Genomic DNA, 25390 nt, shown 5'->3' with positions numbered 1-25390 from the left:
TAAGTATGCTTCCAGCTTAATATTCATACACATACATTTTATTTATATTAAAGGAAAATAGACTGTTCACTTTGCAAAGGAAGTTACATTTTGAATGAGAATTGCTTTTTTGCCTGATCATGATTGGATCATAGAAATCATTAGAGCTTCACCCCTAAATTCTTGGGAAAACTACCTTGCAAAGTGCAACTTCCCTTGCAAAGTCAATTTGACTTTAGTATAATAACCCCAATATGTGTCAGCTTGGCTGCTAGAGGTCCGCACCACAGGCACATCTGACAGAGTTTATACAAGAAAACTTATTCCTGCGCCAAAACTTTCCAAATAACACTCTAAAAATGCTGCTGTGCCAATCGTGAAAACACAAACAATATAAATATAAATAAACAGCGCAAATTTAGATAATCAATATAATAAATCATATAAAATAGGTGCATAAATTAATCGTGTTTGCCCTTAATCTTAAACAAAAACACCCAAAAGTCCATGTGCTGAAAACATAATTAAATTGTAGAAATAAAAGTGCCAACTTCTTTTCTTCAGAAAATACTTTCACCTTCCACCAGTGTACAAACCAACATCGAATACACTCACCAGAACTTGGTGAGTAAAAGACCTTTAAGGAATTTTTAGGGATCCTAAACCCTCTTTGGTGCTACGCTAGGGAAAATCTTCACCCTCCGAATAGACTCCACCATCCAACCAAAAGAAAAAACCTCACATAGCATAATATTGTCACACAATAGGAACTTTTTCCAAATGGAGATTAAGGCCACTCACATGTTAAACACTTGCTAAAGGCATATTTATTATGTATAAAAGGCTTCAGTTCCAGCAGATATACAAACTTTTCCTTCCAGGACTCTCACATCCACAGTGGAACAAAGACAGGACTCCTCTTAGACCAAACAGTGAACCAAGATGGCCGCTGGAACGCACCGCTCAGCGTGCGTTCCACTCACCGGAAATGACGTCAGGCGCATGGAGTGTGGACCGGAAATGCGTCAACGCATTTCGCCCCTCCCATAGGGCGTTATCAAGACCAAGTGTCAAGGGTCTTGATAACGCCCTATGGGAGGGGCGAAACGCATTGACGCATTTCCGGTCCACACTCCATGCGCCTGACGTCATTTCCGGTGAGTGGAACGCACGCTGAGCGGTGCGTTCCAGCGGCCATCTTGGTTCACTGTTTGGTCTAAGAGGAGTCCTGTCTTTGTTCCACTGTGGATGTGAGAGTCCTGGAAGGAAAAGTTTGTATATCTGCTGGAACTGAAGCCTTTTATACATAATAAATATGCCTTTAGCAAGTGTTTAACATGTGAGTGGCCTTAATCTCCATTTGGAAAAAGTTCCTATTGTGTGACAATATTATGCTATGTGAGTTTTTTCCTTTTGGTTGGATGGTGGAGTCTATTCGGAGGGTGAAGATTTTCCCTAGGGTGGCACCAAAGAGGGTTTAGGATCCCTAAAAATTCCTTAAAGGTCTTTTACTCACCAAGTTCTGGTGAGTGTATTCGATGTTGGTTTGTGCACTGGTGGAAGGTGAAAGTATTTTCTGAAGAAAAGAAGTTGGCACTTTTATTTCTACAATTTAATTATGTTTTCAGCACATGGACTTTTGGGTGTTTTTGTTTAAGATTAAGGGCAAACACGATTAACATCTGACAGAGTGACAACACAGGAGCACAACTGGAAGACAGTTGCCACTTCATAATAGGAAGTATAAAAAAAAAAATCATGCCTTGTATTTTTAAGGAATTTCACATTGCATTTTAATTTTATCCATGTAATAAAATCTTCAGTGGTTTTATCTTGAAAATTGTGTAGCGTTTGAATGACCTTGCACCTATAAAGTCCTTATATTTGAAGGAGCGAGGTTCTCTCCTGTCTTTTTGTATATGTATCTTTATGGAAGTGGTGCTGTGGTTTCCCCTTTGTTTTCAATATTATTTGGAATTTTTCATATTAGGAAATAAATTAACAAATCCCTTTATGGAGGGAAACCAAATATTCCTTTAAGGAAAGTTGCAAAAATCAAAAGATTAAAAATACAATTTGAAATGACATGTTAAAAATGATATGAGTAATGCAATAATTGGCATCAAAGCCGTGAACTTATATTGCAACAGTTTTGGGTGGAGCAGCCATTTAAATGATGGCTGCTATCTAATTAGGATAAAGACCTACAATTCAGTTAGCTCTGTAGGGGGCTAGGATCATAGACATGGGAATCTCTTCTTACAGATTCAGCTGATGAAGGGCGAAATGAAACCGCAAAATGTAATGCATGTGCTGCTTTTGATGTAGTGTGGCTAAGCAGAGCCCCTGGAGATTTTTATGCTCTTAAGGTCCTGCTGATCTGACATGCATTTCAATGAACAGATGTAAAGCACACTGCAAAAGAAAAAATGCTGGCTTACAACCAATACAGGATAAAGATTATTGAACAAAATGATACCCCTGCTTTAGTTAAAAAAAACAAAAAGAATTCAGATTGCAATACTCACCTTTATACCAGAGCCAGTTTTGGAATGAGATGTCCAAGAAGCTCAGATAGGTTTGATGGCCAGATATCTGCAGGTGTCTCCAAGTACTTTGATCATTGTACATTGGAGAACATACATACACCAGGCAGGTGGTGCCGTGGTTGGGATTTGAACCAACAACACTAGTACTGCCATGTGGAAGTGCTAACCGTTTAGCCACTGTGCTGTCCCAGCAGTGGAGATGGGCCAGCATGGAGAATAACTGGACATTCTTAGAAGAAGAGAGGACTATAACATGCAAGGAAGAAGGGGTTGTGCTAGGGAATGGGTGTTTCCTAAAATAACCAACTTTCCAAGTTCAAAGGCATATTTTAAGGAAAAAAACTGCAGGAAAGCATTGCAAATACTTAGTTTTTCTGTGCTTTTACCTGCAGTTTTTTTTAAGTTGGTTACAGGGTCTCTTTAAAATCTAAAATCAGTTTTCCATTGGAAAAGCATGTTTTCATTAACAGTACAGGTGTCAATTTTTAACATGAAAACTGAATTGATGATAGTATCCCTATAAAGAGATATCCATTGTGTTTCCTGCATGTGTTTGTGCAATGGCTAAAGCGAAATGTAACATTGTGTTTGAGTTTAGCGGACGAACCCTTCCTCCTCCTGGCTGACCATCATGAAATAAGAAGAATGAGCACGGATGGATCCAATTACACAATGCTGAAGCAGGTTAGAGGTTTCACAGTGTACATACTATCATTTTAACATTGCGAGGACATTTCCATGCTGCATCATTGTATTTAGGGTTTTCTATTGCCTCATTTACACTGCCAATGTTGTACTAGGTAGTCCTTTAAAGCAGAACTCCAACTGATAAAAAGAAGATAATAATGAACAACCTAGTAAAAATAAAGTAAAAACACCAGCTTTGCTGTAAACTTCAGCTTTAGAGATGCCCCGGCAGTACCTTTTTTTTCTGCCACCTGATGCTCTCAATCTACCAGTCAGCATCATTTAACCTAGTTCCTCTAAACCCAAGCCAACCTGGAACTGCCCTGGCCTATGACTGGACAGTGAAAGGAGAAGCAGCACAGTAAAGGGCTCATCTCTCTCTGTCACTTTGCTTTCTCCTCCAATCAGCATGCTTCTTGTCAGCACATGAACTGATGGGCTCCTTGTGCTGCTCCTTCATCTCACATTCCAGTTCTGCTGTACAGGGAGTGCAAGAGGCTGATATCAAGTCAAATTCGGGCACTTTAAACTACATGAATTAACAAAATACATGTATTAATGTTTTATTATTACAGAGCTGCGTTCATGTGTATTTTTTATATCTGTCTGGAGTTCAGTTTTAAAAAATGCCTTAGAGCTGTAAAAGGCATCTTTGGAAATATGACTTTAACCATTTTGGAAAACATTTAAAGTGTATGTAAAGTCAAAACCTTACTTTTTTTTAATAATTTAGTGGAATAGGAAAGTGTTTAGTCTCTATTTTTATTGTTGTCTGTGTTTCCAGTGGGGACATTTACCCATAGTCACGGTGGCCAGGTAAATCCAACAATCTTTGCTAGAACAAGAGGTGAGGGTAAATCTTTCAATGGAAACCTGTTTAAGTGACGTAGGTTTAAGAAAGAAACTGTCTTTCTTAGAGATTTCCTCTCACATTATGTTGTGTTTCCAGCACAGGAAATGAGGGTAAATCTCCCAAGGAGATACAGACAGCAAAAAGTAACCCAATGTGGGTTTTAACTCTCATCTGAAACTTAATAAAAAAAGATTTTCACTGTGTATACACTTTAAAGCTGTTGCCTTCCTCCTGTGGCCTGTTTCTGCACCCACCATCAGACAAGACTCTCATTTTGCATAGGCTCCCATTACACTACAAATCCAGTCATGGAGTTTATGTTAGATTATATTATCTGATGTCATGCTAGGCTCAGGGAAGCATCAGGAAGTGGAAATAAACCACAATAATATATGATATTTTTTAATTAGAATTATAACATTTGTTATGTAGAAAAAAATCTACATATGTAACAATTATCTACACATATGTATGATTATTTAAATGTATTCATTAGACCAGCCTTTCACAACCTTTTTAACCAAGTCCGAACACTTCCCCCCCCCCCCTTCCAGTCCAGGCCAATTTTCAGCTTTCAGTGCTATCGCACTGCGAATGACAATTGCGCGGTCATGTGACACTGTACCCAAAAGAATTTTTTAGCATTTTTTTGAGACAGATAAAAGTTTATTTTGGTGGTATTTATTCACCACTGGGATTTTTTTTTTTTTTTTTGCTATATAAATAAAAAAGTCCAAACATTGAACAAAAAAAAGTGTTTTTCTTATAAACGTTTTCAGATAAATAATCTTTCTTCATAAATCTTCATAAATGTATTCAGTTATCTTTTTAGTAAAAAAACAAAAATAACCCAAATTAGTTTATAACCAAAAATTATAGTTTTTTTAATTTTTGTTTCACATTTTTATTTATTTTTTTAATAGTATTATTTATGTTTTTTTTTTTTTTTATTTACATACCGTCACCCTAGCACTACGGTGACACTGTACTACTTGTGGGAGTGATGAAGATTTTTTTTCTTTTTACACTGATTGCTTTTACACCCATAAAGGCTGTAATAGCAATCATTTCTCTTTCTCTGTGGCTGCATTCCTGCAGCCATTGAGAAATACTGTTAGAGCTGTGATTGGTCACAGCTTGTCACATGGTACAAGGCTGTTGTGAATAGCCTTGTACCATGTGACCTCTGTGATCATTCACAGATTTCACACGTAGTAAGCAATGATGTCAGAAGTGACATCTTGTTTACTGCTATTCATGTGATCACTGATTGGACAATCAGTGATCACATGACTGGGACCTCACACAGAGGTCCCGTACAGCGTTCGGTGTTCCACTGTGTCTGGAGGACACAGCGGGCACCGGGTCGTGATGCTGCGTGCTCCCAGGGAGCGCGCACAAACAAGGACTGGGGAGGACATTTATATACATGGTCCAGATGGGAAGTTCTTAACACGGAAGAACCCTTGATATAACTTTCAGGTCTTAAGAACCCCCTGGCAATTATTACTATAGCCACATCTCGGGGCACGTTAGCATAGTGGTCAGTGGGAAGAATGCCCCTTAATTGACAGTCAAGGTAAGAATGCCCCTTAATTGGTGGTAGGTGGTAATGATGTACCTTAATTGGTGGTCAGAGGGGAGATGCACCTTAGTTGGTGGTCAGTAAAAGAATGCACCTTAATCTGTGGTCAGTGGGAAGAATGACCTCCTTTAAGATGGCTGAAAGGATCATTAGTATCAGTGGTAACTTACCTAAGAGGCACAAACTACTCAATACCCAAGAAACCCATAGTAAACTCTGGAGGAATCCTGGGGTTTCACAGAACCCTGGTTGAGAAAGGCTGGGTTAGACTGTCCACCAGCTTAAGACAGTGCTATACTGTAAGCTAACAAGTCGCTCTACTGAAATACACATGCAATTGACCAGCTTATCAAAATGATGGTTCCATTATGCACGGTTATTGAAGAGTGCAAAATAGGTACACCAAAAGGACTGTGTAACATGGCTGAAAATGTTCTTTCTTATGGTTTATCTGTAAATATCAGCTTGTTGCAAGGATCACTTTCCAACACTTTCCAATAAAACACTTCAACATTTCTTAGCTATGACCTGCAATAGAACATTTCTTAAGAGTGTTATCCTATGTCTGTGAATAGTCAAACTCAGTTGAGTAACTCTCTTATTAGATTTAATATTATTTTAGTACAAATCATATTAATTACTGTACCAGAAAATTGTGTAGCTGAAATTAGTTATAATTAAAATAAAGTCCTTACTAAAATGTTCTTTTAGAATCATTAAAGTAAAAATACATAACATTGTAATGACCTAATTTTATTCCATTGACCTTGGATGTGTCCGTTCGTGATGTGTAATATCTGCTCCTTATCATGTTCTATCTGTATGACTGTGCCCTTCCAGTAATTGGCAGCTTAACAACATTATCAGAATGATTGTATTCTTTGTCAGGGATTAAACAATGCAATTGCAATGGACTTTGATTACAGAGAAGAGGTTGTGTATTGGATTGATTCCAGCAGATCCAATGGAAGCCGTGTTAATCGGATGTTCATCAACGGGAGTGATGTAAAGGTAAGATATTTTAAAGAGGAACTATAATGGTTTTGGGTTTGTTTTATTTTTTTAAGTTAATAATTCATTTTTTTCTTTTTGAAGTTTTTTTTATTTACAGTATATATGGTGTTTGATATTTATAAATTATTTGTTTATTAAATATGGTCCTATCGGTTAAATATAGCACAGCAGGTGCCTCATGATTTGCAGCTCCCTGTAACCTTATTATAATCTTGTAGTGACCCTACTGAAAAAAAGGAGAAATTACCATTGTGATTTCTTCAGTTCCGAAAACAATGGACATCTTTCAGCACTGATGTAATGCTAAAAGTGAAAAGGAGACTAGAGTCAGAAAATATTTCACATTGTACAACATGTAGAAAAAAATATGTATAGAGTATATATATATATATATAGTATATATATTTTTTCATACACAAGTACTAATGAAAAACAAATTGGTGTTTGCACTTGTTCCAGTGACAGCTGTCTAAAAGTCCCACTCTCTTTGCAAATTTTTCCTTTAAATTCATGTTACGTCTTTGGGACAGAAAATGAAGAAAAATCTTTCCAATAAAATGACAGGTGGTTGAAACCCTTTTCTACTTTCTACTTTTGAAACTTACATTGGAAATGTTCTTCTTGTTTTCATCCTCTAGGTTGTACATAACACAGCCATACCCAATGCCCTAGCTGTGGACTGGATTGGGAAGAACCTTTACTGGTTTGACACAGAGAAGAGGGTCATTGAAGTATCCAAGCTGACTGGCTTGTACCCTACCATTCTGGTTAGCAAAAAGATTAAATTCCTCAGAGATCTGTCCCTGGACCCACAGAGCAGGTATGGAATCATCGTTAATTCTTGCATAGAAGTGTGCACATTTTACCCCTCTGAACAGTTTATGCTCAATTCATTAGGTTGTGCTTGTTCCCATAATTGCCAGTTTTTTAGAACTTCTAAAGATTTTGTGCTTCCAATATTGTTATTATACAAGTGCTAAACTCCAAAGGTTTTATATTGACATTTAATACATCAAAACTTAGACCCAGAGAATAAACAAAATACATAGACAGAGGGGCTACATGACTAGGGGTATAGGTTGAGGAAGAAGCAGTGGAAAGGTTAACGCATAAAAAGTTAGTATTTTAAGAGGAGGTCTTGATTGATTGGTGGTTTATGGTTAGATGGCTCGGAAGAAGCTGCTGGGGTAGGAACCATGGGCTGGTGTATGCCCTCTTTTAATGCTAAATAATTAGGATTAGGTGGAAGTATGAGCAATACAGCAGCCTGATCTTTGGGGATCTGTGGAAGAGTTAAGATAGCCACACAATTGTGGCCCATCTGGTGCTATGGAGCTTACCTTCAGCCAGTTAGACTTTTTGAAGAAGTAAGAAGTATTCAGTTTGGATCTGTTCTCAAATCAGTCGGTAGTGTCTTGGGACAGGGTTGGAATTTAGTCAAGCCTTTATGCTGTCGGTCACCCAAAGACCCCTCCTGGTAACACTTGTTGACAGGTGTTACATTATTTATGTTCGTATGGCAGTTTGTTTATGATTATTTTTTTAAAAATGGTTGGTAGTTGTGAATGAAGGGCTTCTGTGGGCAATTTAAAGTCCCAGCTGCACAGTCCAAGCTATCGTATTGGCTTAGACAATGGGAGGGACAAAACTGATTTTTCTATCAGACAAGAAAGAAAGAAGGTAAAGAGACCTCTATCCATAAACCAAACAATAATCCTTTAATATTTAAACTAGAAAATGACATTACCTAGAAGATGAATAGGTTTTAGGGTAAGGTGTCCCATCAATGATGCAGTATATATCTCCGAGCAGGAAAAGGCATTGTTATATACAATGCTCAAAAAAATTAAAAGAACACTTATTAATCAGAGTACAGCATCAAGTCAATTAAACTCTTGGGATATTGCTCTGGTTAGTTAAGTTGCAGAGGGGGTTCTTAATCAGTTTCAGATGCTTTGGTGTTAATGAAATTAACAACAGGTGCACTAGATGGACAACAATGAGATGACCCCCAAAACAGGAATGGTTTTACAGGTGGAGGCCACTGACATTTTTTTTCCTACTCATCTTTTCTGACTGTTTTTTACTAGTTTTGCATTTGGCTAGGATCAGATAGGTAGCACAAGGCAGAAGTTGCACAGGCAGTCCAACTCCTCCAGGATGGCACATCAATACGTGCCATTGTCAGAAGGTTTGCTGTGTATCCCAGTACAGTCTCAAGAGGATGGAGGAGATTCCAGGAGACAGGCAGTTAATCTAGGAGAGCTGAACAGGGCCGTAGAAGGTCCTTAGCCCATCAGCAGGACCGGTATCTGCTGCTTTGTGCAAGGAGAAACAGGATGAGCACTTACAGAGCCTTACAACATGACCCCCAGCAGGTCACTGGTGTGAAGGTCTCTGACCAAACAATCAGAAACAGACTTCATGAGGGTGGCCTAAGGGCCCAACACCCTCTAGTTGGCGCTGTCCTCACTGCCTGGCACCATAGAGCTTGATTGGCATTTGTCATTGAACACCAGAATTGGCAGGTCCACCACTTGTTCCCTGTGCTTTTCACAAATGAGAGCAGGTTCACCCTGAGCACATGTGACAGACGTGAAATGGTCTGGAGAAGCCACAGAGAATGTTATGCTGCCTGTGACATCGTTCAGCATGACCACTTTGGTGGTGGGTCAGTGATAGTCTGGGTAGGCATATCCATGGAAGGACACACAGACCTCTACAGGCTAGACAATGGCACCCTGACTGCCGTTAGCTATCAGGATAAAATCTTTGGACCAATTGTCAGACCCTACACTGGTGCAATGGGTCCTGGGTTCCTCCTGGTGTACAACAATGCCCGGCCTCATGTGGCGAGAGTATGCAGGCAGTTACTGGAAGATGAAGGAATTGATACCATTGAATGGCCTCCACTCTCACCTTACCTAAATTCAAAAGAACACCTCTGGAATATCATGATTTGGTCCATCCAACACTGCCAGGTTGCACCTCTGCAGACTGTCCAGGAGCTCAGTGATGCCCTGGACCATATCTGGGAGGAAATACCCAGGACACCATCTTTCGTCTCATTAGGAGCATGCCCCGATGTTCTCAGGCATGCACACAAGCACGTGGGGGTCATACAAACTTCCATTTTACCATGGTACCAAGAGTACCATTTTGAGTTTCTACAATGAAATTTCAGTGAAATGGACTAGCCTGCTGCATAATTTTTTCACTTTGGTGTTTGAGGTGTCTTTGAATTCAGACCTCTGTAGGTTGATCATTTTCATTTCCGTCAAACTATGGGGAATTCTTATGTTCCTAACACATTACCCAGTCCATATCAGTATAGATCGCCAGTATGATATTTTTTCCCATTGAGATCTGATGTGTTTTCAAAGTGTTCCTTTAATTTTTTTGAGCAGTGTACATTTTATATAATTTTTAGTTATTTGTGAAACCTATACATTAAAAATCAAACTGAGCCCACAGTGAAAAAATGCATAGGCAGAGGTTACCTTTAGTTAAAAATGTCATGTTCAAATGGTCAGCTGATAAAGATATACAGATAGCTAAAATTATAGGCAATCTCAACGCAACCTATTAGTTCTTTGTTATGATATGTGGTCTCACTGACCAATAGGGAAGCTTCACTAAAAAGAGAGGCTTGTGAGCTTGAAGGGTATACAGTCAAGTTTATCTTTTGAATGAAAAGTCTCTATTTGCATAGGGAATTCTCTTGCATGTATTTTCCACAACCTCTGGAAGTGCTAAGAGAAAGTGTAAGAACTAGGAGAGCCACTTCTCTTTCAGTATCATCTGAAACCTGGTGGATCTACTGGAGTGCTGAGCAGACTGGTGCAGAGCGACAGAAGAATGCTGGTGGTGAATAGGTATGGACAGCCATGGATGCCAGTCCATCTGACAGAAACATAGTCAGGATAGAGGATGACAGCACAAAAACAATTTGGTGTACATGGAAACATACAGGTGAAACTCAAAAAATTAAAATATCGTGCAAAAGTTCATTTATTTCAGTCATGCAACTTAAAAGGTGAAACTAATATATGAGATAGACTCATTACATGCAAAGCAAGATAGTTCAAGCCGTGATTTGTTCAGTAGGAATCACAATCATGGAAAAGACTGCTGACCTGACAGTTGTGCAGAAAACCATCATTGACACCCTCCATAAGGAGGGAAAGCCTCAAAAGATAATTGCAAAAGAAGTTGGATGTTGCTGTATCAAAGCACATTAATAGAAAGTTATGTGGAAGGGAAAAGTGTGGAAGAAAAAAAGGTGCACAAGCAGCAGGGATGACCGCAGCATGGAGAGGATTGTCAAGAAAAGGCCATTCAAAAGTGTTGGGAACTTTCACAAGGAGTGGACTGAGGCTGGAGTCAGTGCATCAAGAGCCACCACACACAGACGGATCCTGGACATGGGCTTCAAATGTTGTATTCCTCTTGTCAAGCCGCTCCTGAACAACAAACGTCAGATGCGTCTTACTTGGGCTAAAGAAAAACAGACCTGGTCTGTTGCTCAGTGGTCCAAAGTCCTCTTTTCTGATAAGAGCAACTTTTGCATCTTGTTTGGAAACCAAGGACCCAGAGTATGGAGGAAGAATGGAGAGGCACACACTGCAAGCTGATTGAAGTCCAGTGTGAAGTTTCCACAGTCTGTGTTGATTTGGGGAGCCATGTCATCTGCTGGTGTTGGTCCACTGTGCTTCATTAAGTCCAGATCAACGCAGCCGTCTACCAGGAGATTTTGGAGCACTTCATGCTTCCTTCCGCAGACGAGCTTTATGGGGATGCTGGCTTCATTTTCCAGCAAGACTTGGCACCTGCCCTCACTGCCAAAAGCACCAAAACCTGGTTCAATGACCGTGGGATTACTGTGCTTGATTGGCCAGCAAACTCGCCTGACCTGAACCCCATAGAGAATCTATGGGGCATTGCCAAGAGAAAGATGAGAGACGTGAGACTGAACAATGCAGAAGAGCTGAAGGCCGCTATTGAAGCATCCTGGTCTTCCATAACACCTCAGCAGTGCCACAGGCTGATAGCATCCATGAGATGCCGCATTGAGGCAGTAATTGCTGCAAAAGGGGCCCAAACCAAGTACTGAGTACATATGCATGCTTATACATTTCAGAGGTCCGATATTGTTCTATGTACAATCCTTGTTTTATTGATTCCATGTAATATTCTAATTTTCTGAGATTGTGGATTTGGGGTTTTCATGAGCTGTAAGCCATAATCATCACAATTATGACAAATCATGGCTTGAACTATCTTGCTTTGCATGTAATGAGTCTATCTCATATATTAGTTTCACCTTTTAAGTTGCATTACTGAAATAAATTAACTTTTGCACGATATTCTAATTTTTCGAGTTTCACCTGTAATTGTTAGCTCATGCTGGAGTCAGGATCAGGCAGGCAGCACAGAGTCAGCAGGAAAATGGCAAAGTCAAGACTGAAAGCCTGGGCCAAGATCTATAGGTAAAAGTCAAGAAAAGGTCACAAGGTAATCAAAGTCAGTAACAGGAAAACAGAAATGCACATCAGGTCTCTGGTGTCAGGCATAAGCTTATGACTACCTAGTAAACGTAAGTGTTGGGTATGCACACAAATACTATGATATGTCCATGTGCCCGCATTGGTTGATTGAATGTTTCAAAATGAATAGACACTAATAGGAAATATATATTATGACCGTGTTATGCATGACATTTACAACATTAAAAAGGCGACTTGATTTCCTTAAGAAATATTAAAAGGCATTTTAATTAGGTTTATCTTGTTTGACTTGTTATAGAGACCCTTTTAGCTTGGGGGACACCCAGAGGAATCTCTGGTGTATATGTTGGTTTTTCAGACCCTGCTTATACATAAAGATCGGTTGGTGCAAGCACTGCTGCTGTCCCCCCATCACACACAAACTCCAAGTACACACACCAGGAAATTATGACTTTAACTTGACAGTAGATCATATATATATTTAGTGCTTCAAGTAGAGTAATCCTTAATGCACAGACTGACCAAATATAGAATTCCCATAGAATGCCTCCTGGTCTGTTTTTAGCTCAGGGAGCTGCAGAGGTTAATGGCCTGGCAATGAGGTGTCACCTATAATCCACTCTTGCTGCTGCAGATCATGCATTTAGAACTGCACTTACTGAACCAAATTTGGACATGAATGGAAAGTGGCACAGCAGACTCAATTTAAACCTTCTTCCACACCATGGGGCATAGACTGTGAAATATCCATTTCCATCAATATCAAACTGGGCTTGCTCTTTTTCCTGAACAAACGGTTTCTGTTTGCTAGATTGGTAAATGTATCTAGATTTAGATTAACAAAAATGGGCTTTTGAGCTTGTAAAGCCGAGCATCCATTGCGCTGGAACATTAACTTTTTTTATATTTCTTGTAGACACTGTTGGGTTGATTACTTAAAGCAGTAGACCGTTCACCTAGCCTGCTGGTATTATATACACTTCAATCATCCAATCCCATGTAAGGGAAGTTCTTTTTTTTTTTTTAGCTCTCCTAGTTGTGATTGGGTAGTTGGGGTAAGTAAGGGTTTGTTGGCTAAGTGAACTCTCCACTCCAATAGAAAATTACCACTGATAAAGTAAAGAATGAGAAAACAGCAATTAGACCAGCTTATTTATCATGTATAAATGTTCTGTGTGTTTAAATAGTTATCTGCTAAATCTTTATATTTACTTTACAAAGGAAGTGTATTAAATAAAAAGACTATTTGAAGCAGGGAAGGGAGAAAAGAGAAAAAGCGAGGAACGTACAAGGGAACCAACAATGCATATGTCATTTAAGAAGGGGAAAAGAAAGAAAAATATGTTTAAACCAAAGTATATCACTTTCATGTCCGTCTCTCAAGCCCTATCCTTTATTAGATAAGGACCTGTGAGCAACTTTGCATACATGCCATCCACACCTTCTTGTCTAGTTTTTTTCCTCCCTTTAAGCACAGTATATCTATAGCCACCCTCTTTTACAGAGTAGAAAAAGGTTAAATCTCTCAGCTTTTTTTTTCACTATTAGTGTCTTCATGGACACCAGGACAAATAGAGAGAGTGAATCTTCCTAGCGAGGAGCAAGACAGCAGTAAAACCCTTAGAAGAAAACAGCCAGGGCACCTGATGCAAATCCAAATGGTAAAATTTACTAATGTCCCAAATCACATAAAATACAAGGTGGTTTATTTATTAAAGGCAAACTGACTGTTTATTTTGCAACAGGAGTTGCACTTTGCAAGGAAAACTGCCCAGGAGCTTAGTGAATGAGCTGTGACAGCAGATGAGGGATCCTCTCTTCGTTCCCACTGTCAGAATTTAAAAACAGTGCAGTCGTGCGGGGCTCCTCCCACACAGCGACATCATTCATTCACAGAGTTTTGTGAATGAATGAACTAGAACTGCTGTTGGCTGCTGCAGCTGATGGATTGTAGTTCTAAATTAACTATAAGGGTACTCTCATAGTTCATTGATTCTTTCTGCCATTGGAATTATCTGACATATGGGAGGTATGGGCAGACAGCTTAATGAGAGTGTTCAGAAGCCTGGCATTGTGTCCACATTATGCTGATCACGACTGCAATGCCTTACAGGCTTCAGAATAAAAGAAAAATTTAAATGCACATTTTTTTTTACTTGCAAAAAAATGTGCATTTTTTATTTTTTTTAATAAAAGGTGAACTTAGCCTTTAAAGTATATACCTTATTGAAGTAGCAGGATCCCTTTAAATATCTTTTCTTGGCATATCTTTAAATGTGTATTTATGTATACTAAAAAATACTGGACACTCAAAATATCTTCATACATTAACCTTTATCATTATATTGTGAATGGAGCCTGCTGGCAAGAATGAGATAGCAAAAAACCAGATGGGACTTTCAGATTCTGCTTCCAACTAGGAAGCACGTACTGTGTGCTCCGTATAGAATGCAGTGCTCATATAAACATGGCTGTGTTTATTAATTCTGCCTAGGTATCTGTACTGGATAGACTGCTGTGAATTTCCACACGTAGGGCGTGTTGGGATGGATGGAACCAACCAAAGCGTTGTCATAGAAACGATGATTTCTAGGCCGACAGCCCTGACAATAGATTATGTCAACAAACGGATCTACTGGGCCGATGAGAATCATATTGAATTCTCTGACATGAATGGGTTTCATCGTCACAAAGGTAAGTCGAGCGCTTTAACGAGAAAATTGAGTTGAGTTTTAGCCAGCATTTGAAAATAGTTTGATGGTACGTATATTTATGGTACATATAAAATGGTTGGTCATGGTGCTAACGTTAAATGATTTATTTTGTAATGAAAGTGCAGTTATCCTGGAAACCAGAATTCTCCCTGGATCTTACAATGAACATTGGTTGCTCTAGGTCTGGTCACTATTACTTATTTAAATTAAACTGATGTGAAAAATACATTTTGGTTTAAAACTGAATCCCGCTAACTTACCCATGTCTTCACATCAGCTGAATAAATCTTGGTAATAGTTTTGAGATCACCAACATTCTCTGTAGAAGCCTTTAAAACATGAATGCACCTGCGTGAAAAATTGACTACTACCTAACAAGACAACCGACCACAATCTGAGACCCCAGAGCACACACTCCCTGCCTCCATATTTTGATCAAACCCTTTTATTATTCTCAACCAGTCATTCAATCAGGACTCCTGGAACCCTAGGGTTCTACCAGAGGTTGTTAGGTGTTCCATGATCTGTGGCCATTTGATGGTGCCTGCAAAGTCCCAGGGCCATTATCACATGTTAAAATCAGAGACATGACACCAATGATCTTTATAGATATCTGTAAGGGTGGCATTCTGGCTACAATGAAAGGGGGCATTCTTCCCACTGACCCCCATGAATTGGTTTTAGTAGGAGTTCCCCAAAAATGAAAATTATTCTAGGGTTCCTTAAGGGTAAAAAGGTCAAGAAAGGCTGATCAAAACACTAAAATTTGGAATATTCCTAGACCTTCTTCCCCCTTCTCCCACACACTGGGGGAGATTTACTAAAACTGGAGTATTCAGAATCTGGTGCACCTGTGCATGGTAGCCAACCATTTTCTAACTTCAGCTTGCTCTATTAAGTTTTGACAATAAAACCTAGAAGATGATTGGTTTATATACACAGCTGCACCAGATTTTGCACTCTCCAGTTTTAGTAAATAACCCCCACTTCTTTTTTCTCACCATCCTTCCCCCCACACCTTTCCTCTTTCTTATCTACACCACCACCCCCACCTGTTCCCCCTGTTTTCTTTCCCCCTATTCCTGTAGCACCCTCCCATCCATATTTGTTTTCTTTTGTCATCCCTATTATATCCTCCCAAGGCTAAATGACTCATACCATATGCATCGGGGTCAGGCCTCAAAATTTCTACTCGCCTGCTTGTATTTGGCAAGTGGAAATCACATAGGGGTGAGTGTTCCCCAGCAGGGCAGCACATGCAGTTGTTGTTGCTGACCAGGGCTTCGACTAGTGGTAGGCAGAAGTGGCACAGGCTTCAGTCTCTCTCCTTACCCGGTGCCTGGCACTGTGCATGCCAAGGTGTGGTGTCAGGGCTCTGGCCATACTGGGAGATGCTTATGCTGCTGGATGAGAGGCGAATAGCTGCTTTGTGTGGTTGCAGAACTTCCGTTCTGAGAGGCCAGTGACTGCTGGGATAACAGGCCTGGCTGGGAGGGGGAGGGGGGGTGGACACTTTCCTGGCAGATTCCCTGGCTTGCACTAAGGCCTACACAGCTGTGCATACTGACACGTAGTAAGGTGAATCCCTGTACACATTCATCTCTTAGTGTTAGGGAGGAGAGGCTGTGTGTCTGCTGTGTCCAGCTTTGGCTGGTGGTATAGAAGGCTATGTACATGTATCTGATCATTATTGGCCAGCTTATCAAATAGCACATCAATAGAGGAGCTGTGCTGAACATTATGGGGCTCTGGTCAGGTGGAATCCCCAAGGACAGGCTTCCAGGAGAGGGGTCACATTGTGTCCAGTGAGGGGGTATTGGGGCTCCATCAGTGTTCAGGCTGATGAGTATCCCTGTATTGGAGACATTGGGGACAATGCTGGGCTTGACCTGGCCAGTTAGACATGGGGAGATGTCTTGGAGCCACTACAACATGTTGGTTAAAATAAAAGGGAGGGACATGATGATAGCAATAATTCCTCCACTGGCTTCCAATTGCCCAACGGATAAAATTCAAAACACTAACACTGACGTATAAAGCTGTTCATAACACTGCCCCTAATTACATCACCGACCTTGTCTCTAAATACCACCCAAACCGTACTCTCCGCTCCTTGCAAGACCTCCTACTCTCTAGTTCCCTTGTCTCGTCCTCCCATGCTCATCTCCAGGATTTCTCAAGGGCTTTACCCATCCTCTGGAACACCCTACCCCAATCTATCAGGCTATCGCCTACTCTGCTCACCTTTAGGTGCACTCTGAAAACCCATGTCTTCAGGGAAGCCTACCCCGACCCCAGCTAAATACTGGAATCCTCTATTATTCCTACCATTCCATCCCCCACAGCTAATTACCTCATGTACCACTATCCCCTCCCTCTTAGATTGTAAGCTCCAAGGAGCAGGGCCCTCTAATCTCTCTTGTATTGAACTGTATTGTTACTGTACTGTCTCCCTCCATTATGTAAAGCACTGAGCAAACTGTCGGCGCTATATAAGTCCTGTATAATAATAATAATAATAATAATAATAATAATAGCAGTGTATGTGCACCACATCATTTGTATCATCATATGGTGAGAGAACATACGGGGGCTTTGCAAAAAAAGGTGATAATGATTTGTGCTCAGAAACCAAAGGTACAACATTTCTATGTTAATATTGTTAAAGTTGTTATTTATTTTTATAAATTTATTCTGCATAAAACATTTAACAGTGTAATTTCATGAAATAATTTATGAGGGCGTGTTTAGGGGTGGAATTAGAGGTGGGCCAGGATAGTGGTTTGGTGAGACAACTAGTGGTGAGTAACTCTTAAGGCCTGGCTAGTAGCTTAAGACTTGAAATTTCGAGTCCTGGTGGGGGTTATTTACTAAAACTGTTGCAGTTCTGAAACCAATCATCAGGTTTTATTGTCAAAGCTTAACTGAACAACGCAACGTGAAGTTAGAAGCTGATTGGCTATCATGCACAGCTGAACCAGACTCTGAGTGCACCAGTTTTAATAAACCTCTCCAATAGTCTCTTAACATTCCATATCTACTCCTAATATGTCATGATATAAATGTATTAATATGATTATCTTCCGTAACCTCATTATCAGTCTCATGTGTCCATATCTTTTGAAATAATCAAACTAAAAGTCTTATTCAAGTTTATGACTTCTATGAATCTACATTGTTTTCTCCCAAGGTAATCTTCACCCTTTTCATGTTTGTATCTCCCTATAACTGCTGTTTTACCTATTTAGTTTGTATTTATGCATATTTTGTACAGCCCCTGCATTAGCAATACTGCTGTTACATTTTTCTGTTGAAAAAAAAACACATTTTTGAAACAGAAAAATACATTTTGATGAACAGTTGTTGAGAGTCAGCAAATTGGCCAGCCTTAGTGTGAATACATGGGTTTAACATTAAACAAGAAAAATTATAGTAGAATATGAAACATGGGAACTTGAAAGAAAAGTGAAAACAGTGAAACAAAAGGCAAAACTTTTTAGATAGAGTAAGGGAGGCTTCAAGCTAATAAGATGTTGATTCAAGCATGCCAATCTCCCTTAAGTAGTTTGCTCAATATCTTGAAATATGCAATTTGCTCCCAGATGTATTAGCACCACATCATTAGCACGAGAGGGCATAACGTATAGGTATTGATTGATTTTCCAATCCATTTGTAGAATTGCTTGTCAGCTGTTTGTGTAAATTCCATTGAAGTGCAACATTAATGTAACACCACAATAGCCATTTAGAGTGTCAAACAGGCATTTCCAGCATTGATCTTGATGAGAAGGAGCAGTAATGGGTGTTTGTTGAAACATCAATAGCAAGCTATAGAACATCAAACACGTTGATCTTTGTGATTATCATATTAATACAAGGGAGGCTTCACTTCCTGTACCATAGTCAAAACAGGAAGTGAGAGGAAATCCCACCAAAGTGAGAGAATCCTTAGTTGTTGTCTTATATTAATGTGGAGGATGACAAGCGCATTTATAAATGTACTTTTCCCGCAGCAACTAGTCCAACAGCTCTTTTCCAGAGAGATGCATTTAATCAGTTTAGCGACAGTTTATAAAACAGAGGTACAGACAAGGCAGATGACAAGATGCATAGGGTATTCATGCAATCATCAGAAACCCTCAAAGGACTCACTTTCTCCTGTCACACTTTCTCCTCACCCCACTTTCTCCAGACAGACCTTTTTCCTGTGTCCTTTCTCCTGATTCACCTCTCTTCTATGTCCTTTCTCCAGACCGAACTCAACCAAAAAAAACCCCTTCCCTAATATACACCTTTTCCCATTGACCAAAGCGTCAAGCAATCTGATTGATTGGTTTTATGAGCATTTTTGATCTTATGTGTCTAATGTGTCTAGATCTAGAACAGCTGTATGCATAGATTTTAATTAAAAAGTTAAATAGATACTCCTTGTCTTGTTTATGGAAAAACTGCTCTCTTCACCATAAACAAGTACACTATGAATATTTAAGATCTTTCCCAATCTAATCAGGCAAACTTGCATTTTACAATGCTGGTTGATTTGAAAATAAGAAAAAGAGAGGAAGGCGCCTCTAAGTGCAGTATTGACAATTTATTCAGTAACAATGGAAAATTTGCACTTACAAGATAAACGGTTAAAAAGACTCATCGTGTGCTAATTAGATCCAGGTGGGACATCCAGCCGTCCAGCAGCAGACTATGCCTATAGGATCAGGAAGTAGAGCCCAGGATGTGCCTGTGCATCAAAAATGAAGCTTGGAGAGCAGAGTCAGATGTAGCAGGTGAAGGGGGCGGTAATGCATTTCGGAGCATGCTCAATAGGATCCTTTTTCAGACCTCAGGCCTATTGAGCATGCTCCGAAATGCATTACAGCCCCCTTCACCTGCTACATCTGACTCTGCTCTCCAAGCTTCATTTTTGATGCACAGGCACATCCTGGACTCTACTTCCTGATCCTAAAGGCATAGTTTGCTGCTCTGAAACTCCTCCTGACTCTCCACATATTTACCCAAAAACAGGTTAACTCAACATAACAAAAGTAAAGTAATTAACTTGTGCATAAATTAACATAGCAAGGAGTCCTTGGATATCATTTTGGTGTGTAAAATACATCTAGCCCATTCCTATGCTGGCCTGTTCAGGAACGTGAGAATATGCACTATATATATATATATAAAATTACAATATCCTACAGTGTCACCAGATCAAGTGTCCTCATTGGAAGATTTCCCTTCTATTCCTGTTTTGGCGTCAACCCAAAATGTGGAGTTTTCTTTCACTTTTACTCTCAGTGATAACAATAAACAGGACGAATAGCCTGTTATGTGCAAGTGTATCCTTGCATATATCTACAAATACACTTGTCTCCTCTAAATATACATACAGAGTTAACCAGGTCAAAACGAAAACCATCTAGTTGAACCAACAGAGAAATCAAAATAGAATAAATAAATGGAAACCTCCATATACAGAATCCTATACCTACAGTTGATCCGAAGGAAGGCAGAAAACTCCTCTACTCCATGGTCCAATTTGCTCCAATGGGAGAAAAATTAATTCTCTCCTAATCCCCAAAAGGCAGTTGGATATTTCCTGGATCAACAATTTTTGGTGTTATTACCTATTTATAGTTTGTGAATTTAGGAATGCATCCAGCTAATTTTTTTAAACATCTACTGAGCTGGCCAGAACTAGTTCTTGAAGGAGTCTTTGCTACATTTTCACCGTTCTTATTGTGAAGAAGCCTTTCTGTATGGGAATTAACTCTCTTTTCCCTCCAGACGTAAACAGTGCCCTCTTCCCCTCTGTAATGACCTTCAAGTGATTGACTCAACATCAAGTTCACTTTATGGGCCACTTATGTATTTATACATGTTGATCATATCCCCCTTAATCTCTTCTTCTCAAGAAAGAATAAATTCAGTTCCTCTAATCTTTCCTCATAGCTGAGCTCCTCCATGCCTCTTATCAGTTTGGTTGCCCTTCTCTGCATTTGAGTTGTATGTAGCCTTTATCCTCAAACATACAAGCATGTCAATCTCCCATAAGTACTTTGCTCAATGTCTTGAAATATACAATTTGCTCCCAGATGTATTAGCACCACATCATTAGCACGAGAGAGAGCATAATCCATAGGTATTGATTGATTTTCCAATCCTTTTGTAGAATTACTTGTCAGCTGTAAATGTATAAATTCCATAGAACTACAACATTAATGAAATACCACAATAGCCATTTAGAGTGTCAAACAGGCAGTTCCAACATTGATCTCAATGAGAAGTAGCAGTAATGAATGTCTGTGTAAACATCCATAACAGGCTGTAGAACATCAAACATGTTGATCTGCAGTTGACTTTTGTGATTATTACATTGAAACATATGACATTCATGTAGAACTGAGTCTTATGTGTGATTTAAAAAGAATTTAATTTAATTGATATTTTTACATAGTTTTGTCTAGCTTGGACTAATGTAACTATGCACATTACATACTTGTTTTATCCCTCTGGAAACTGGAAATCTTTTTAGTATACACCCCAACTCTAGTAATCTCCACTAGATTCCGGGTCCCATGCCGAGTGGCTGCCCTGCTGCATTGTAAACACAGCAGGTCAGCTGTTAATGACAGGCATAGTTCAGAGATCAATTCACATTTCAATAAATGCAAATTGTTCTCTGATTGGATGAGGTGGAGAGTATGAGCTCATTAGCCTGCCTCTCTGCCTTGTCCAATCAGATAATGCTTTGCATTCATTGAAAGAATGCAAAGCAATCTCTGAATGATGCCAGCGACCTCCTGTGTTCACAATGTAACAGGGCAGCAACTTTGCACAAGACCTGGAAGCTAGTGGAGATCACTGGAGGAGCAATGTCTAATACAGTCATTTCCAGTTTCCAGAGGGATTCCATGAGTATGATATATGCATGGTTACATTGGTCCAAGCTGATAAATATTCATACTTGGGGGTTGGGTTGGCGGCTATCCCTAAGGCTCCTTATGCTATTTCACTATTAAAAAATGGTACACATCTTCATTTTTTTGGAAATAACATCATAATCTAATGTATTGATATAAATGGGACACTGAAGACTGTCTTTGTGTACTTTCTTAATTATGGTTTTATTGCTATCTGTGAAGGAGATTTACTAAAACTGGTGCTCACAAACTCTAGTGCAGCTGTGCATAGTAACCAATCAGCTTTCAAGTTTTATTGTCAAGGCTTAATTGAACAAGCTGAAGTTAGCAGCCGATTGGTTACCATGCACAGCTGCACCAGATTCTGAGTGCTCCAGTTTTAATAAATCTTCCCCTGTGTGTCCACATTGTCACTTTGACAGAAAGGAATGAGAGATCCAAAATGTAACAACTTTCAATGGGGATGCCTGTTTTTTTGGCAGTTTGTCAATGATTTACCCCCAACTTTGGAGAGATGATCTTAAGTTATTTTGTGCCACCTGGCAAGGAAATGAAAGGGTCTCACTCCTTTCCCAACCCAAGTGAAGCAAGAAAAAAAACCAAACAAACAGAAAACCATATTGAAATAGTTAAGTTAATGCCTTTCTTCTTAACCACTTGCCGCCCAGCCACCGCATATAAACGGCAGCAGGGCGGCACTCGTAGGCAAAAGCACGTTTTAAAACGGCCGTCTTCAAAACAGGTAGGGGGCGCGCGCTAGGCGCGCGCCCGCCCTACCTGTCCCGCAGGTGTCAGCAGCGGGTGTCCAGCCGCCGGGTCACGGCCGGTTTTTACCGGCCGTTTTCCCGCGATTGACGGTGATCACTGACACAGAGCAGGGCTGCATTGTTTACACACAGCCCTGTTCTGTGTCAGTTCTCTGACAGCTTGTGAGAAGCTGCAGAGTTTCTCTCCCTCGATCAGCTCCCCCCTCCCTCCCCCCGTCCAGTACACACCCCCGCCCCCTAGTAAAACACTCCCCTTACACAGCAAATTCTAAAAATGTTAACCCCTTCCTCCCCAGTGACATTAGTACAGTTTCAGTGGTTTTTTTTCACTGATCACTGTATTGGTGTCACTGGGGATGTCAGTGACCCCAAGTCAGTTCCCCCCCAGTGTCAAAATGTCCGCCGCAGTCCTGCCATAAGTCGCTGGTCGCCGCCATATGTTGCTGATTGCCGCCATTATTAGTATAAATAAAAATTAAAAATTCCAGTATCTTTCCCGCCATTTGTAAATGCTATAACTTTCACATAAACCAATTAATTTACACGTATTGGGATTTTTTTTAGCAAAGACATGTCGCAGAATGCATTTTGGCAGAAATTTATGACTAAATTTGATTTTTGCATTTTTTTTTACTGGACATGTTTTATAGCAAAAAGTCCAAAATATTGTTTTTTTTTCCTCAAAATTGTCAGCCTTTTTTTTTATAGCGCAAAAAATAAAAAACGCACAGGTGATCAAATACCACCGAAAGAAAGCTCAATTTGTGGGGAAAAAAGGATGTAAATTTCATTTATGTACCATATTGCATGACTGCGCAATTGTCCATTAAACTAGCGCAGCGCTGTATAGCAGAAAAATGGCGTAAATTGCAGTATCTATACCATAGTTTGTAGACACTATAACTTCCACACAAAGCAATCAATATACACTTATTGGAATTTTTTTTACCAAAAACATGGAGCAGAATACATTTTGGCCTAAATTTATAACCAACTTTGAGTTTACTATACAGTTGTGACCAAAATTATTCAACCCCCAATGCTGTAAAGGGGTTTAGGGACTATAGTGTACATTTGGAATTGTATTCAGAATCAAATCCTACAAGGACGTTGTAACTACCCAAATGCAACTAAAATGACATCAATTGTTTATGTAATACAGTAGTAAATGGTTCTTATGTGGTTTCTTCATTGCCACAATTATTCAACCCCTTAAAGACTACCACTCTGAAGAACAGAGGTTCATACAGGTGCTTTCCATCAGGTATTGAAAACACCTGTGGATGTCACCGAGCAGCAATCAAGCATAATAAGCACCAATTAGGCAGCTTTAAAATGACTGTGATACTCAGCTCCTTCTAGACATTTACTGGTGTGGTTACAAACATGGTGAAGGCAAGAGAATGGTCCAGGAAGACAAGAGAAGAGGTGATTTCTCTTCACAGGAAGGGCAATGGCTATAAGAAGATTGCAAAGATGTTAAACATACCAAGAGACACCTTAGGAAGCATCATTCGCAAATTCAAGGCAAAGGGCACTGTTGAAACGCTACCTGGTCGTGGCAGAAAGAAGATGCTGACTTCGACTGCTGTGCGCTACCTGAAGCGTAGAGTGGAGAGAAGTCCCCGTGTGACTGCTGAGGAACTGAGAAAAGATTTGTCAGATGTGGGTACAGAAGTTTCAGCCCAGACAATAAGACGCACACTGCGTAATGAAGGCCTCCGTGCCAGAACTCCCAGGCGTACCCCCTTGCTGTCTCCAAAGAATAAGAAGAGTCGACTGCAGTATGCCAAAAGCCATGTGGACAAACCACAAAAGTTGTGGGATAGTGTTCTGTGGACTGATGAAACAAAATTAGAACTGTTTGGGCCCATGGATCAACGCTATGTTTGGAGGAGGAAGAACAAGGCCTATGATGAAAAGAACACCTTGCCTACTGTGAAGCATGGTGGAGGGTCAATCATGCTTTGGGGCTGTTTTGCTTCTGCAGGTACAGGGAAGCTTCAGCGTGTGCAAGGTACCATGAATTCTCTTCAGTACCAGGAGATATTGGATGGAAACGTGATGCAGTCCGTCACACACCTGAGGCTTGGGAGACGTTGGACCTTTCAACAGGACAATGATCCCAAGCATACCTCCAAGTCCACTAGAGCATGGTTGCAGAGGAAAGGCTGGAACATTTTGGAGTGGCCATCGCAGTCACCAGACTTAAATCCGATTGAGAACCTCTGGTGGGACTTAAAGAAAGCAGTTGCAGTGCGCAAGCCTAAGAATGTGACTGAACTGGAGGCCTTTGCCCATGAAGAATGGGCGAAGATACCCGTAGATCGCTGCAAGACACTTGTGTCAAGCTATGCTTCACGTTTAAAAGCTGTTATAACTGTAAAAGGATGCTGTACTAAGTACTAAGATTGAATGTCACTTGGGGGTTGAATAAAACTGATAATGCTGTGAGCACAGAAAAGACATTTGTGGTTATTTCATTATAACTGTTATGTTATATTTGTCTGACCTACAAGTGCCTCTTTAATGTAAATGTAAGCAAGATGACTGAATGATCAAAAGCAATGTCAAACTGGCCAAAACACTCAATTTCAGTGGGGGTTGAATAATTTTGGTCACAACTGTATATTTTTTATAGCTGAAATTAAAAAATATTGTTTTTCTTCAAAATTGTTGGCCTTTTTTTGTTTATAGCGTGAAAAATAAAAAGCGCACAGGTGATCAAATTACACCGAAAGCTCTATTTGTGTGAAAAAAAGGATGTAAATTTCGTTTGGGTGCAGCATTGCATGACCGCGCAATTATCAGTTGAATT

At 39.9% G+C, this 25390-nt stretch overlaps 1 protein-coding gene across 1 annotated transcript in view; it reads left to right on the top strand.

The window, feature by feature from the left end:
* The window catches only part of LRP1B (LDL receptor related protein 1B), a 2076109-nt gene that overhangs the window by 1789964 nt on the left and 260755 nt on the right, over nt 1-25390 (top strand). Inside the window, exons 57-60 of the mRNA XM_089653623.1 lie at nt 3127-3212; nt 6542-6664; nt 7306-7487; nt 14669-14868. Of these exons, the coding sequence (XP_089509749.1) occupies nt 3127-3212; nt 6542-6664; nt 7306-7487; nt 14669-14868 (591 nt within the window). The remainder of the gene's footprint in view (nt 1-3126; nt 3213-6541; nt 6665-7305; nt 7488-14668; nt 14869-25390) is intronic.

Source organism: Staurois parvus, unplaced genomic scaffold, assembly GCF_062004578.1.
Source record: "Staurois parvus isolate SC_StPar_1 unplaced genomic scaffold, SC_StPar_1.0 ptg000716l, whole genome shotgun sequence".
NCBI lineage: Eukaryota > Metazoa > Chordata > Amphibia > Anura > Ranidae > Staurois > Staurois parvus.
This window is presented reverse-complemented; position numbering and strand designations above follow the sequence as displayed.